We start from the raw sequence: 15,792 nt of genomic DNA, 5'->3' as shown, positions 1-15,792 counted from the left end.
TTAAAGTAAAAAATATAAATGTAATAATAAATCAAATTTTATATTCAATTATTATATTCAATTGTATATGTGGAATTAAACTGCTATGTAGAATGAACTATCAAAGGCAATAAGGTATAGCTAAGAGCATTCTAGACCAACCTTACGAGTGTATGACTTACAGAAGGTATAAGACGGTTTACAATGAGGCACAGCATAAGGTATAACTTAAGAACGATGTAGCGTTAAGAAGATTTCTGGAAACACAGCCCTGGTCCTTGGCTTGTCAAACCAGCATCAAAACATACCTGACCCAGCATATGCAGTTTTTTTCAACAGGCATAACAGTTTTGAATTAAAATGACTCATTTTGTTACAGCCAATTTGACTATTTAGATGATTAATATCAATTATATTTATGGGTTGGTTGAGGATGATTTGTGTTGAGTTACAGTAACATAGCTGAAGATTTACCAGCATTCTTTACAAGGGAGTGGATCATGAGAGCGATTGCACGGAACAGTTCCACGAGCAAAAACACACCTTTGCGAGAGTGCATTTATATTACATGTAGGCATTTAGCAGACGCTTTTATTCAAAGCGACTTACATTGCTTTATTCTATACATTTTACATAGGTATTTGCAATCCCCTGGGATCGAACCCACAACCTTGCGTTGTTAACATAATGCTCTTACCACTGAGCTACAGGAAAGTATGCTAAGAATACTTGTGAGAGCGCGTTTCTGCTCCGCTTGAGAAAACTCAGTCCATGAGCACAGGACCGTGATGAGTACTCACACAATTCTCTCTGTTCTCTCAACTGCTCAACACTCACTCGCTCACAGAGTTGACTTCTGAGACTTTGGGGGCGGGACAATGGCTGATTTCTCCTCTCCTTTCATTGGTCACTTTTAACACAGTCACACACAGTCTCTGACGTGTATCTTGATGATCACCTTGTTTTAGATATGTGTTGGAATTGAAGCAAGTGACATTTTGATTTCTTACATCTGTCATTGAAATTGATGGTGTATAATATAGTTTTACTTCCATTTCATGTATGACCTTTTCAAATTCAAATCTTCTATAAAAATATTCAATTACATTCAATTACATTTCATTTGACAGTGTAGCTCTTTTCGTTGTTGTAAAGCAGCTTTAAATACATCATAATCAAAATAATAATAATAAAAGTAATAGATTAGGAAAAAATTAAAAGACAGTATTCAATGTTCACTGATGGACCTTCACAGAAATAAATACTTTGTTAGATTGTCAGAAAAACCCTTGAGAGAGACCAGACTCAAGCGGGAGAGCCAGTTCTCCTCTGTCATATTAAAACAGCACTGCTGCAACTACAGAGAGAATGATGTCAACTGTTATTAACCCGCTGAGAAGTGAAAAGAGAAAAGAACTTGTGGGGATAGAAATATTCTGGTAAAATATGAGAATGAAATGTCTTCTAGAGTCAGTTAATTTGAGCTATCTAATAACATTGGTTTTAAACTATTTCTTTTTTAACTTATGTGGATCCATAAAGTCAAGGGCATCAGTAACACTGTAACCCAAGTTTAAAAACTGACAAATAAATGTTTGGTGTTGTGTCAAAGGAGGAAGTTTCTGTAAAAGTCAGAGACTGTATGTGACTGGTGTTAAAAGTGACCAATGAAGGAGCGAGGAATCAACCATTGACCCGACCCCAAAGTCTAAGAAGTCAACTCTGCAAGCGAGCGAGTGTTGTTATATATTTATTTATATTATAAACCACTTTACGTTGCACTATATACATCAGACTTTATTTTATGCTTTGACAATTTGAATGTATATTTTGTCATGTCAATAAAGCACACTTACATTGACAAAGAGAGTGTTGAGCAGTTGTGAGAGCAGAGAGAGAATTGTGTATGTGCTCGTCACGGCCCTGTTTTCGCTTGTGGAACTGTTCTGTTCGCTCGCGGTTTTCATGCTTGTGAGTTTTGGGTCTGAATGAACGCCATAAATGTTACACGTTACAACAAGTCTAACACAAGGAATAATTTGAGGAAAACTAATAAAAGGTTCTAAGTGTAGAATTTGTGTCATTACAACTGCTTTTGTGTCTTTTTGTTTTGTTTGTGTTTAGATTGTCGTTGTGTAATGTGACTGAAGAGTGTTGTGTAAGTTTGTCTTCATGTCTACAATCATCATCGTCTCTGAGAGAGCTGGACCTGAGTAACAATGATCTGAAGGATTCAGGAGTGAAGCTGATCTCTGATGCTCTCAAGACTCACAACTGTCAACTACACACACTGAGGTCAGTCACTTTACCATTTAACATGATTTGGAAGGAATTTGGATTTTTTATCTTTCAACACAATACAGGTCAAATAATCTCTATGAATACATTTATAATGATGTGTCAGGTTCTTAGAGGCCATAAAGCATCTGGCCCACACCACGTCCCAATCAGGTTGATCTAAACCATCCCTTTCCCAGGAGTTAGTAGCTGGAATGTAGGAATACTACATGACAAGATGTGAGTTATAGTCCTTAGAAAGTAAAGCAGTAAAAGAGGTCTTATAGAGTCCAGCCGCTCCCATAGAGGTGTTAGTGACCCAGAGAACACCATCGGCTTTAACAGCTCATCTCAGTCTGAAAGAGAGAAACAGAAATTATTTTGAGACTCTTGTCTTTAAAAATATCTTTCAGGGTATAATGGCCACAATCACAGCAGGCTTTAAAACGTCTTGGTTACATCTGTAACCTCAGTTCCCTGATGGAGGGAACGAGACGTTGTGTCGAGAACGACAGATGGGGTTCGCCCTTGAGAACCAATCAACTCTGACTACTATAGAAAAGGCCAATGAAATTTGGCGAATGAAATTTGCATGCCGGTCTCCGCCCCCGGATGTCCGGTATAAAAGGAAGCTGACGTGCAGTACAGTTACCTCTTGTTCTGAAGAGCTTGAGAGCCTCTTAGACTGCAGCAGAATACGATACGTGTTTGTGGCATAAGGGACACAACGTCTCGTTCCCTCCATCAGGGAACTAAGGTTACAGACGTAACCAAAGACGTTCCCTGTCTTTCGGTCTCTTGACGTTGTGTCGCTAACTTCCAGTGTGTTGGTCAGTGGGTTCCAGTGCTTTCTTGGAGAAAGATGGGTACAGACCGGTAACCTTTCACAGAAGGAGGCCTTAGCTCTCTACTGGCGAGAGGCCGTCCGGCTCGGGTTTACACCGGGTAAGCTCAACTTCCTTAATTAGGGATGCGCTGCAGAGGCCACCTCCTACCCATGGGGAGGGATATGGTGGATATAGGTATGGTCCCGTCCTTGGAGGGAAACGCATGGAACGTGCGGACTGAGTAGTTAACCGCAAGGTGGAGATCCCCCAGGGGAAGCTCATGGGTTACAAGGAGTGGGAACCATTCTCATGAGGATACATCAGACAGAACGGCCCACGGAGGGGGTGTTACAGACGTCCGGTAGCACTAGGTCCGGTTAGAGCTATCTGTGATAGTTCATATGGTGTCCCGGCCTAAGGGGGAAGGCTGCTCTGCCCAGCCAACCCCCAGGGGGTGCTTGCTTAGTTATGGATGGAATGCCTGTTCTTAACCTGTGTTTGGGTAAAAAGGAAGGTTGGTGAGATACCTGTTCTTAGCCTTATGTTTGGGTAAGAAGAGAGGTAGATAGCACACTGACCCAACCTACTGGAGGGTGGGAAGGTGCTTTCGCAGGCATATGCCCCCCCGGATGCCGGTCCTACATGTCGCCACGCAGGACGTGGGCTGACACCGGGTTTACGCGAAGGTTGTTACCCTTGCGAAGGTGTTTGGGCGTAGCCCAACCCGCAGCTCTACAGATGTCTGCTAGAGAGGCGCTTCTGGCCAGTGCCCAGGAGGTGGCTATACCCCTTGTGGAGTGAGCCCTCACTGCCAATGGGCATGGGAGATTCTGAGACCGGTATGCCGTCGTAACGGCATCCACGACCCAGTGCGCCAGCCTCTGTTCGAAGACAGCCTTCCCCTTATGCTGTCCTCCAAAACAGACAAAGAGCTGGTCAGAGCTTCTGAGCTCTGTGTGTGGTCCAAGTAGAGGCGCGTACTGGACACAACACGGATGGGGTTGGGTCTTCCTCCCCGATGGGGAGCACCTGCAAGTTCACCACTTGGTCCCGAAAGGGAGTCGTGGGAACTTTGGGCACGCATCCGGGCCTGGGTGTCAAGATAACGTGAGGGTTGCCAGGGCCGAATTCAAGGCAATCCGGGGACACGGAGAATGCTTGGAGGTCCCCTACCCTCTTGAAGGAAGCGAGCGCCATCAGGAGGGCCGTCTTACTCGTCAGGTGAGGAAGATCGGAACCTCCGAGGGCTCTTGGGGGGCCACGTTAGGGTCCCAAGAGGGTATCGAGCGGAGACGAGGCGGATTCCGTCCTCTCGCGCCCCTTAGGAACCAGGTGACCTGGTCGTGCTGCCCTAGAAACTTTCCATCAACTGAGTCGTGAAGAGTGGCATACATACACATTCAGTGTGGAGGGGAAATGTTAGTCTCAAGTCTCTTAAGAAGGACAACACGATTCCGATCGAGCACCTCAGTGGGTCTTTCTCGTTGAGAGAGACACCAGGACGAGAAGAGGCGCCATCTAGAGGTGTATAGCCACCTAGTAGATGGGGCCCTAGTCTGTGCCATGGTTTCCGCCACAGAGAGGGGCAGCCTGCTCAGGATCTCCTTGTATCGTCCAGAGACCAGACATGGAGGTTCCAGAGGTCTGGTCTGGGTTGCCAGAACGTGCCCATCCCCTGAGAGAGCAGGTCCTCTCTCAGGGGAATGGGCCAGGGGGGAGTCGTTGTCAAGAGCATCAGCTCCGAAAACCAAGTGCGGTTGGGCCAGTATGGCGCAACCAGTAACACTTGTTGCTCCTCTTCCCTGACGTTGCACAGTGTCTGTGCAAGGAGGCTCACTGGGGGGGAAGGCGTACTTCCGCTTGTCCCGCTGCCAGCTGTGCGCCAGGGTGTCAGGGCATCTGTGCCGAGGGGGGCCTGGTCAGGGAGTACCAAAGCGGGCAATGGGTGGTGTCGTGGGGGGCGAACAGGTCTACCTGTGCCTGCCCGAACAGCACCCAAATGAGCTGAACTGCGCGGGGGTGGAGTCGCCACTACTGACGAGAGAGCGTGTCGGCTGTCTCGTTCAGTTCGCCTGGGATGTGCGTGGCCCGCAGTGAGCGGATCACCTGCTGACTCCACAGGAGGAGGCGTCGGGCAAGTCGTGTTAGCTGCCGTGAGCGTTGCCACCCTGGCGATTGATGTACGCTACTGCTGTCGTGCTGTCCTGGCGGACCAGCACGTGCCGGTCCTGCACGAGAGGCCGTAGCCTTCTCAGTGCAAGCAGCACTGCCCACAACTCTATGCCATTGACATGCCAGCGCAGACGGGGGCCCGTCCAGCGCCCCGCTACTGCGTGCCCGTTGCACACTGCACCCCACCCCTGCAGTGAGGCGTCCGTCGTCACCACGACGCGCCTCGTAACCTGCCAGTTACGAGGGGGACCCCTGCCCGGAGAAAGGTCATGGAAGACCAAGGGGTTAGGGCGCATCCGCGGAGAGGCGTCATCACCATACGCCTGCTGCCGGTGTGCCACGCTGTCCTCGGAAACTTGACTGTGTAGCCAGTGTTAAAGCGGTCTCATGTGCATCAACCCGGGGGGTATTACCCCCGCCGAGGACGCCGTGTGTCCCAGGAGCCTCTGAAATTGTTTCAGTGGGACAGCTGGCTGCCTGAAGTGTTCCAGGCAGTTCAACACCGACTAGGCGCGTGCTGCAGACAGTCGCGCCGTCATGGTAACAGAGTTGAGTTCCATACCGAGAAAATGGATGCTCTGCACTGGGGAGAGCTTGCTCTTCTCTCGCTTGACCTGTAATCCCAATCGATCTAGGGACCCAAGCACCAGGTCCCTTTGTGTACCCAACAGATCTCGCGAGTGTGCCAAGATAAGCCAGTCGTCGAGATAGTTTTAGTACCTGCAAACCTTTTTCCCGAAGGGGAGAAAGGGCGGCTTCCACGATCTTCGTGAAGACCCGTGTAGACAGGGAGAAACTGAAAGGGAGGACTCTGTACTGATATGGCCGCCCTTCGAACGCGAACCGTAGGAACGGCCGGTGTCGTGGGAGGATCAAGACATGAAAGTAAGCGTCCTACGGCCGGTGTTCAGGGTACGCAGATCTAGAATGGGGTGCAACCCTCCATCTTTTTTTGGGAACGATGAAGTAAGGGGTGTAAAACCGGCTGAACATCTTGCCTTGAGGGACGGACTCGATTGCCTGTTTCGCCAGAAGGGTGGAGACCTCTGCCCGAAGTACAGAGGCGTCCCTGCCTCTGAGAGAGGGAGAGATGATGCCCCGAAACTTGGGAGGGTGTCTGGCGAACTGGATCGAGTAGCCAAGACGGACCGTCCGCATAAGCCACCAAGACAGTGTGGGCAGCTTTTCCCAAGCTCCCTGTGACAGGGGGACCAAGGGGACGGTCTGCTTAACCATTCCCACGGGGGGTGGTTTGGCAGCTGGTGGAGCTAACCATATGTCGTGGGGGGTCCCCGGAGGATAGGTTGGTTCCGCCTTTTTGCCTGCTGGCGGGACAGCTGCACGCACTGTCGGTTTGAGAGTGGTGACAGCTGTCGTGTATGTACGGCCCTACGCCTATCCAGGTCGTGAGGTCGGATTGCCGGGCACAGTCCAGTTGAGTGTGCGATCGGCTGCAAATACACCTTGGGAGAACGGAAAAACTCTGTGAGTAAGTGGGCGCCAGGCCCTGAAAAGGGTCCGGCTTTCGTGACGAGGCAGGAGCCGTCCCGTACCGACCGATCAGAGCCGTGGCTGTGAAGGTCGGGCCCGATGTTGTGCTCCCTGGGGTCTTCCCGTCAGTGTCACTTCCCTGGAAGGTTGCTGACGGGGTGGAGGTTTCTCTTTCGACTTCCTCTTCCGGGGTGCAGCCTGGGGGTGCACAGGAACCGGTGTGGATGTTGAAGGGGTCCTTTGCTGCCGGGAAGCAGACGTCACGCGGGATCTCGGAAGCCTGTAGGCGGCCGCGGCGCGGTAAAATGTTGCTAATCGCCACTGTCTGCTTGTTCACTGTCAAAAACTGCTGAGCGCAATCCTCGACGGTGTTACCAACAACCCACCCTGCGAGATGGGTGCATCAAGAAAGCGGACTTTCTCTGTGTCACTTATCCGTGCAAGGTTCAGCTGGGGCTGTCAGTGGCGGCACGGAGACCCTGCATTATACCCGGGTCGGCCTTACCCTCGTGGAGCTCTCTCAACGCCTTGGCCCGGCGGACCTGCAGGATGGCCATGGCATAGAAAGGAGGCAGCCTAGTCCGCGGCAGCGCAAGCCTTCGACGCTGGTGATGCCGAAGTCCTATACGCCTTGGACGGTAGACGTGGCCGATTCCCCCAGGTTCCACCTGGGGGATCTCGACGTAGCCTTTGGCTGCCCCACCATCGAGGTACGTGGACACGATCTCTAACAGCTCCGGAACCACCGAGACGCCCAGGGGAAGATCGCTGCAGGTTGGGATGATCCGCTGCTCTACGGGAGACATAGTCCCTCCAGCATGTCCTAGGTCTTCCCCGGGGTCTCCTCCCGGTGGGACATCCCCGGAACACCTTCCCGGGAAGACGTCCAGGGGGCATCCGGAAAAGATGCCCGAGCCACCTCAGCTGACCCCTCTCGGTGTGGAGGAGCAGCGGCTCTACTCTGAGCTCCTCCCGAGTGACCGAGCTTCTCACCTTATCTCTAAGGGATCGCCCAGCCACCCTGCGGAGAAAGCTCATTTCAGCCGCCTGTATCCGGGATCTTGTCCTTTCGCTCATGACCCACAGCTCATGACCATAGGTGAGAGTAGGAACGTAGATTGACCGGTAAATCGAGAGCTTCGCCTTGCGGCTCAGCTACTTCTTCACCACGACAGACCGGTACAGCGACCGCATTACTGCAGAAGCTGATGACAGAATTCCAGATGACAGAAATTATTTCAGGGGGATTCCCTAACTGTCTGGACCTTTGTTCTTTGGCATCGAGTCCAGGACCAGTTTCACTTCATCAAGGGACAATTGAGCATCTTCTGATAGTGTTCATAAAGTTTAGGAAGATGAAACTGCTGAAGGACAGATAGAATGAATGAAATGAGCCCACCCACTTATCTCTAAGTGGTTGTACTGCAAAGTTATTCAACATAATAGATTTATAATGCCTTATATGGGCCTGTTCCCTGTCCCATGTTAAGTCAATGGGGAATATTGCCAGTATATTTCACTCTTAGGTATGAGTGAAACGAACCAACCCCCATGTCTCTACGATGTTCTGATGCAGAGATATAGGCATTGCAAAATGGTTGTTAGGCAAACGTTTTGGTTGCTATGGGCGTGGCTTAGCGTCTGCCTTGCCAGTATATGTCACTCTTAGCTATGAGTGCAACTAACCAACCCCCGTGTCTCTACGTTGTTCTGATGCAGAGATATAGGTATTGCTAAATGGTTGCTAGCCTAAGCTGTTTGGTTGCTATGGGCGTGGCTTAGCGTCTGCCTTGCCAGTATATGTCACTCTTAGCTAAGAGTGAAACGAACCAACCCCCATGTCTCTACAATGTTCTGATGCAGAGATATTGGTTTTGCTAAATGGTTGCCAGGCTAACCTGTTTGGTTGCTATGGGCGTGGCTTACCATCTGCCTTGCCAGTATATGTCACTCTTAGCTATGAGTGAAACGAACCAACCCCCATGGTTCCTACGATGTTCTGATGCAGAGATACAGGTATTGCAAAATGGTTGTTAGGCTAACCTGTTTGGTTGCTATGGGCGTGACTTAGCATCTGCCTTGCCAGTATATGACACTCTTAGCTATGAGTGAAACGAACCAACCCCCATGCCTCTACGATGTTCTGATGCAGAGAAACAGGTATTGCAATATGGTTGTTAGGCTAACCTGTTTGGTTGCTATGGGCGTGGCTTAGCATCTACCTTGCCCGTATATGTCACTCTTAGCTATGAGTGAAACGAACCAACCCCCATGTCTCTACGATGTTCTGATGCAGAGATACAGGTATTGCAAAATGGTTGTTAGGCTAACCTGTTTGGTTGCTATGGGCGTGACTTAGCATCTGCCTTGCCAGTATATGTCACTCTTAGCTATGAGTGAAATGAACCAACCCCCATGTCTCTACGATGTTCTGATGCAGAGATAAAGGTATTGCAAAATGGTTGTTAGGCTAACCTGTTTGGTTGCTATGGGCGTGGCTTACCATCTGCCTTGCCAGTATATGTCACTCTTAGCTATGAGTGAAACGAACCAACCCCCATGTCTCTACGATGTTCTGATGTAGAGATATAGGTTTTGCTAAATGGTTGCCAGGCTAACCTGTTTGGTTGCTATGGGCATGGCTTACCATCTGCGTTGCCAGTATATGTCACTCTTAGCTATGAGTGCAACGAACCAACCCCCATGTCTATACAATGTTCTGATGTAGAGATAAAGGTATTGCAAAATGGTTGTTAGGCTAACCTGTTTGGTTGCTATGGGCGTGGCTTACCATCTGCCTTGCCCGTATATGTCACTCTTAGCTATGAGTGAAACGAACCAACCCCCATGTCTCTACGATGTTCTGATGCAGAGATACAGGTATTGCAAAATGGTTGTTAGGCAAACGTTTTGGTTGCTATGGGCGTGGCTTAGCATCTACCTTGCCAGTATATGTCACTCTTAGCTATGAGTGAAACGAACCAACCCCCATGTCTCTACGATGTTCTGATGCAGAGATACAGGTATTGCAAAATGGTTGTTACGCTAACCTGTTTGGTTGCTATGGGCGTGGCTTACCATCTGCCTTGCCAGTACATGTCACTCTTAGCTATGAGTGAAACGAACCAACCCCCATGTCTCTACGATGTTCTGATGCAGAGATACAGGTATTGCAAAATGGTTGTTAGGCTAACCTGTTTGGTTGCTATGGGCGTGGCTTACCATCTGCCTTGCCAGTATATGTCACTCTTAGCTATGAGTGCAACGAACCAACCCCCATGTCTCTACGATGTTCTGATGCAGAGATACAGGTATTGCAAAATGGTTGTTAGGCTAACCTGTTTGGTTGCTATGGGCGTGGCTTACCATCTGCCTTGCCAGTATATGTCACTCTTAGCTATGAGTGCAACGAACCAACCCCCATGTCTTTACGATGTTCTGATGCAGAGATACAGGTATTGCAAAATGGTTGTTAGGCTAACCTGTTTGGTTGCTATGGGCGTGGCTTACCATCTGCCTTGCCAGTATATGTCACTCTTAGCTATGAGTGAAACGAACCAACCCCCATGTCTCTACGATGTTCTGATGCAGAGATACAGGTATTGCAAAATGGTTGCTAGGCTAACCTGTTTGGTTGCTATGGGCGTGGCTTACCATCTGCCTTGCCAGTATATGTCACTCTTAGCTATGAGTGAAACGAACCAACCCCCATGTCTCTACGATGTTCTGATGCAGAGATACAGGTATTGCAAAATGGTTGTTAGGCTAACCTGTTTGGTTGCTATGGGCGTGGCTTAGCATCTGCCTTGCCAGTATATGTCACTCTTAGCTAAGAGTGAAACGAACCAACCCCCATGTCTCTACAATGTTCTGATGCAGAGATATTGGTTTTGCTAAATGGTTGCCAGGCTAACCTGTTTGGTTGCTATGGGCGTGGCTTAGCATCTGCCTTGCCAGTATATGTCACTCTTAGCTAAGAGTGAAACGAACCAACCCCCATGTCTCTACGATGTTCTGATGCAGAGATATAGGTTTTGCTAAATGGTTGTTAGGCTAACCTGTTTGGTTGCTATGGGCGTGGCTTAGCATCTGCCTTGCCAGTATATGTCACTCTTAGCTAAGAGTGAAACGAACCAACCCCCATGTCTCTACAATGTTCTGATGCAGAGATATTGGTTTTGCTAAATGGTTGCCAGGCTAACCTGTTTGGTTGCTATGGGCGTGGCTTAGCATCTGCCTTGCCAGTATATGTCACTCTTAGCTAAGAGTGAAACGAACCAACCCCCATGTCTCTACGATGTTCTGATGCAGAGATATAGGTTTTGCTAAATGGTTGTTAGGCTAACCTGTTTGGTTGCTATGGGCGTGGCTTAGCATCTGCCTTGCCAGTATATGTCACTCTTAGCTAAGAGTGAAACGAACCAACCCCCATGTCTCTACAATGTTCTGATGCAGAGATATTGGTTTTGCTAAATGGTTGCCAGGCTAACCTGTTTGGTTGCTATGGGCGTGGCTTAGCATCTGCCTTGCCAGTATATGTCACTCTTAGCTAAGAGTGAAACGAACCAACCCCCATGTCTCTACGATGTTCTGATGCAGAGATATAGGTTTTGCTAAATGGTTGTTAGGCTAACCTGTTTGGTTGCTATGGGCGTGGCTTAGCATCTGCCTTGCCAGTATATGTCACTCTTAGCTAAGAGTGAAACGAACCAACCCCCATGTCTCTACAATGTTCTGATGCAGAGATATTGGTTTTGCTAAATGGTTGCCAGGCTAACCTGTTTGGTTGCTATGGGCGTGGCTTAGCATCTGCCTTGCCAGTATATGTCACTCTTAGCTAAGAGTGAAACGAACCAACCCCCATGTCTCTACAATGTTCTGATGCAGAGATATTGGTTTTGCTAAATGGTTGCCAGGCTAACCTGTTTGGTTGCTATGGGCGTGGCTTAGCATCTGCCTTGCCAGTATATGTCACTCTTAGCTATGAGTGAAACGAACCAACCCCCATGTCTCTACAATGTTCTGATGCAGAGATATTGGTTTTGCTAAATGGTTGCCAGGCTAACCTGTTTGGTTGCTATGGGCGTGGCTTAGCATCTGCCTTGCCAGTATATGTCACTCTTAGCTAAGAGTGAAACGAACCAACCCCCATGTCTCTACAATGTTCTGATGTAGAGATATAGGTTTTGCTAAATGGTTGTTAGGCTAACCTGTTTGGTTGCTATGGGCGTGGCTTAGCATCTGCCTTGCCAGTATATGTCACTCTTAGCTAAGAGTGAAACGAACCAACCCCCATGTCTCTACAATGTTCTGATGCAGAGATATTGGTTTTGCTAAATGGTTGCCAGGCTAACCTGTTTGGTTGCTATGGGCGTGGCTTAGCTTAACGATGTATCTGTGATACTGATTGGTTGTCTGAGTGAAATGACCACACCCCCTTGTCTCTAAGTGGTTGCACTGCAAAGTTATTCAACATAAGAGATTTATAATGCCTTATATATACACTAGATGTTCTTTACAAACTAACTTTTGTGTCTTTTGTGTCATTGTGTTTTGTTTGTGTTTAGATTGTCGTTGTGTAATCTGACTGAAGAGTGACACTTTACTAAACAAACACCACCAATACATGAGAATGTGTGTCATACACTAGATGATCTTTATAAACTAACTTTTGTGTCTTTTGTGTCATTGTGTTTTGTTTGTGTTTAGATTGTCGTTGTGTAATCTGACTGAAGAGTGACACTTTACTAAACAAACACCACCAATACATGAGAATGTGTGTCATACACTAGATGATCTTTATAAACTAACTTTTGTGTCTTTTGTGTCATTGTGTTTTGTTTGTGTTTAGATTGTCGTTGTGTAATGTGACTGAAGAGTGTTGTGTAAGTTTGTCTTCATGTCTACAATCATCATCGTCTCTGAGAGAGCTGGACCTGAGTAACAATGATCTGAAGGATTCAGGAGTGAAGCTGATCTCTGATGCTCTCAACACTCACAACTGTCAACTACACACACTGAGGTGTTTGTCTCTACACACTGATGTCACAATAGAAAAGTGAAGAGTGTGTTGACATGTTTGTGTGTGTTTGTAGGTTGTCAGGTTGTATGGTGACAGATGAAGGTTGTTGTTCTTTGGCTTCAGCTCTGAGTTCACAGTCGTCACACCTGAGAGAGCTGGATCTGAGCTACAATCACCCACAACACACAACACTTCAGCTGCTCTCTCACACACTCAATGATCCAAACTACACAATCAAGTATGACACACAACACACACATGATTCACACACACCAGACCAATGTCACATCATGTTTCTGTCTTTTATGTGTGTGTGTTTGTGTAGTGTGAGTCATGGAGGAGAGAGAAGAATTACAGCAGGACTACACAAGTGTAAGTCTACACACACACACATACACACACACACACACACCTGAGACACACATGCACTCACCTGAGACACACACACACATACACACACACACCTGAGACACACATGCACACACCTGAGACACGCACACAGACAACTGAGACACAGAAACATGCCTGAGACACACACACCTGAAACACACACACACTCAGACAAAGGCACACACAGGCACACACATATTGCTTTTGTGTTGTTGTGTTATAAATGTGTCTTCTTGTGTTCAGATGTGTGTGATCTCACACTGGATCTAAACACAACACACACACACACACACACACACACAGATTGATTTAGTGATTTTTGTGTTGTTTTGTTATAAATGTGTCTTCTTGTGTTCAGATGTCTGTGATCTCACACTGGATCTAAACACAACACACACACACAGATTGATTTAGTGATTGTTGTGTTGTTGTGTTATAAATGTGTCTTCTTGTGTTCAGATGTGTGTGATCTCACACTGGATCTAAACACAACACACACACACACACAGATTGATTTAGTGATTGTTGTGTTGTTTTGTTATAAATGTGTCTTCTTGTGTTCAGATGTCTGTGATCTCACACTGGATCTAAACACAACACACACACACACACACACACAGATTGATTTAGTGATTGTTGTGTTGTTGTGTTATAAATGTGTCTTCTTGTGTTCAGATGTCTGTGATCTCACACTGGATCTAAACACAACACACACACACACAGATTGATTTAGTGATTGTTGTGTTGTTGTGTTATAAATGTGTCTTCTTGTGTTCAGATGTCTGTGATTTCACACTGGATCTAAACACAACACACACACACACACACAGATTGATTTAGTGATTGTTGTGTTGTTTTGTTATAAATGTGTCTTCTTGTGTTCAGATGTCTGTGATCTCACACTGGATCTAAACACAACACACACACACACACAGATTGATTTAGTGATTGTTGTGTTGTTTTGTTATAAATGTGTCTTCTTGTGTTCAGATGTCTGTGATCTCACACTGGATCTAAACACAACACACACACACACACACACACACAGATTGATTTAGTGATTGTTGTGTTGTTGTGTTATAAATGTGTCTTCTTGTGTTCAGATGTCTGTGATCTCACACTGGATCTAAACACAACACACACACACACAGATTGATTTAGTGATTGTTGTGTTGTTGTGTTATAAATGTGTCTTCTTGTGTTCAGATGTCTGTGATTTCACACTGGATCTAAACACAACACACACACACACACACAGATTGATTTAGTGATTGTTGTGTTGTTGTGTTATAAATGTGTCTTCTTGTGTTCAGATGTCTGTGATTTCACACTGGATCTAAACACAACACACACACACACACACACACACACACACACACAGATTGATTTAGTGATTGTTGTGTTGTTGTGTTATAAATGTGTCTTCTTGTGTTCAGATGTCTGTGATCTCACACTGGATCTAAACACAACACACACACACACACACACACACAGATTGATTTAGTGATTGTTGTGTTGTTGTGTTATAAATGTGTCTTCTTGTGTTCAGGGGTCTGTGATCTCACACTGGATCTAAACACAACACACACACACAGATTGATTTAATGATTGTTGTGTTGTTGTGTTATAATTGTGTCTTCTTGTGTTCAGATGTCTGTGATCTCACACTGGATCTAAACACAACACACACTTTCCTCAAAGTGTCTGAAGAGAACAGAATGATCACATGTGTGGATGAGCGTCAGTCGTATCCTGATCATCCAGACAGATTTGATGATGGTGTGTGTCCTCAGGTGTTGTGTAGAGAGAGTCTGACTGGACGCTGTTACTTGGAGGCTGAATGGAGCGGATCAAGTGTTCTTATATCAGTGTCATATAAAAGCATCAACAGGAAGGGAGGGAGTGATGACAGTGTGTTTGGACTCAATGATAAATCATGGAGTCTGATCTGCTATGATCACAGATTCACTGCAGTTCACAATACTAATGAAACACACATTAGTGTCTCTTCAGGTGTGTGTAAGAGAGCAGGTGTGTATGTGGACCAGCCGGCCGGCACTCTGTCCTTCTACAGCGTCTCTGACACACACACACTCACACACATACACACATACTACACAACATTCACTGAGCCTCTCTGTGCTGGATTTTATGTGAGTTATAACTCCTCAGTGTGTTTGTGTGACATAAACAGCCTCTATAGAGCCTCCTGTTAAACACAAGAGTGACACACACATAACCACATGAGTTATTACACAAATAATGTCAAATCTTTCTCTTCTGCTTTCTGTCTTCTGGACATTATGGTGTGTGTGTGTGTGTCTGAAAATGAGCAAAGAAATCACAATAACTGTCAATAATGAGTAAATATATAGATCATAACAGACATTAAACTGTATTTACATTATTAATATGTTTGTGTGTCAATATTTGTCACGTCAGACTCTTAGTCACTAGTTTGTGTCCATCAGAGACAAAAGTCTTGTGTGAGTGGAGGAAGATTTCCTTTGTACACAGCAAAATATCAAAACACAAAATAACTCTATAAGAGTTAATTTTAATACTTTGAAAGTGTTGCCACTCTTAAATAGTTAAAAACTTACTCCGCATAGAGTTAAAACTCTAACTACAGCC

General features: G+C 46.5%; 1 protein-coding gene across 3 annotated transcripts in view; it reads left to right on the top strand.

Moving 5' to 3' along the window:
- The window catches only part of LOC130416955 (NACHT, LRR and PYD domains-containing protein 12-like), a 28,857-nt gene extending 13,286 nt beyond the window's left edge, over window positions 1–15,571 (top strand). The window contains exons 6-10 of one of the 3 annotated variants that reach the window (XM_056742316.1): window positions 2,104–2,274; window positions 12,598–12,768; window positions 12,842–13,006; window positions 13,094–13,140; window positions 14,809–15,571. In XM_056742316.1, the coding sequence (XP_056598294.1) occupies window positions 2,104–2,274; window positions 12,598–12,768; window positions 12,842–13,006; window positions 13,094–13,140; window positions 14,809–15,374 (1,120 nt within the window). In that variant the 3' untranslated portion in view covers window positions 15,375–15,571. Of the gene's footprint in view, window positions 1–2,103; window positions 2,275–12,597; window positions 12,769–12,841; window positions 13,007–13,093; window positions 13,141–13,516; window positions 14,788–14,808 lie in introns of those variants that run through there. The other 2 variants (XM_056742319.1, XM_056742317.1) reach the window with 2 other exon arrangements.
- Window positions 15,572–15,792: the final 221 nt, after the last annotated feature.

Source organism: Triplophysa dalaica, unplaced genomic scaffold (assembly GCF_015846415.1).
Source record: "Triplophysa dalaica isolate WHDGS20190420 unplaced genomic scaffold, ASM1584641v1 Contig3, whole genome shotgun sequence".
Taxonomy (NCBI): domain Eukaryota; kingdom Metazoa; phylum Chordata; class Actinopteri; order Cypriniformes; family Nemacheilidae; genus Triplophysa; species Triplophysa dalaica.
Note: the sequence above shows the minus strand (reverse complement) of the source record. Positions and strands in the feature narration are given on the sequence as shown.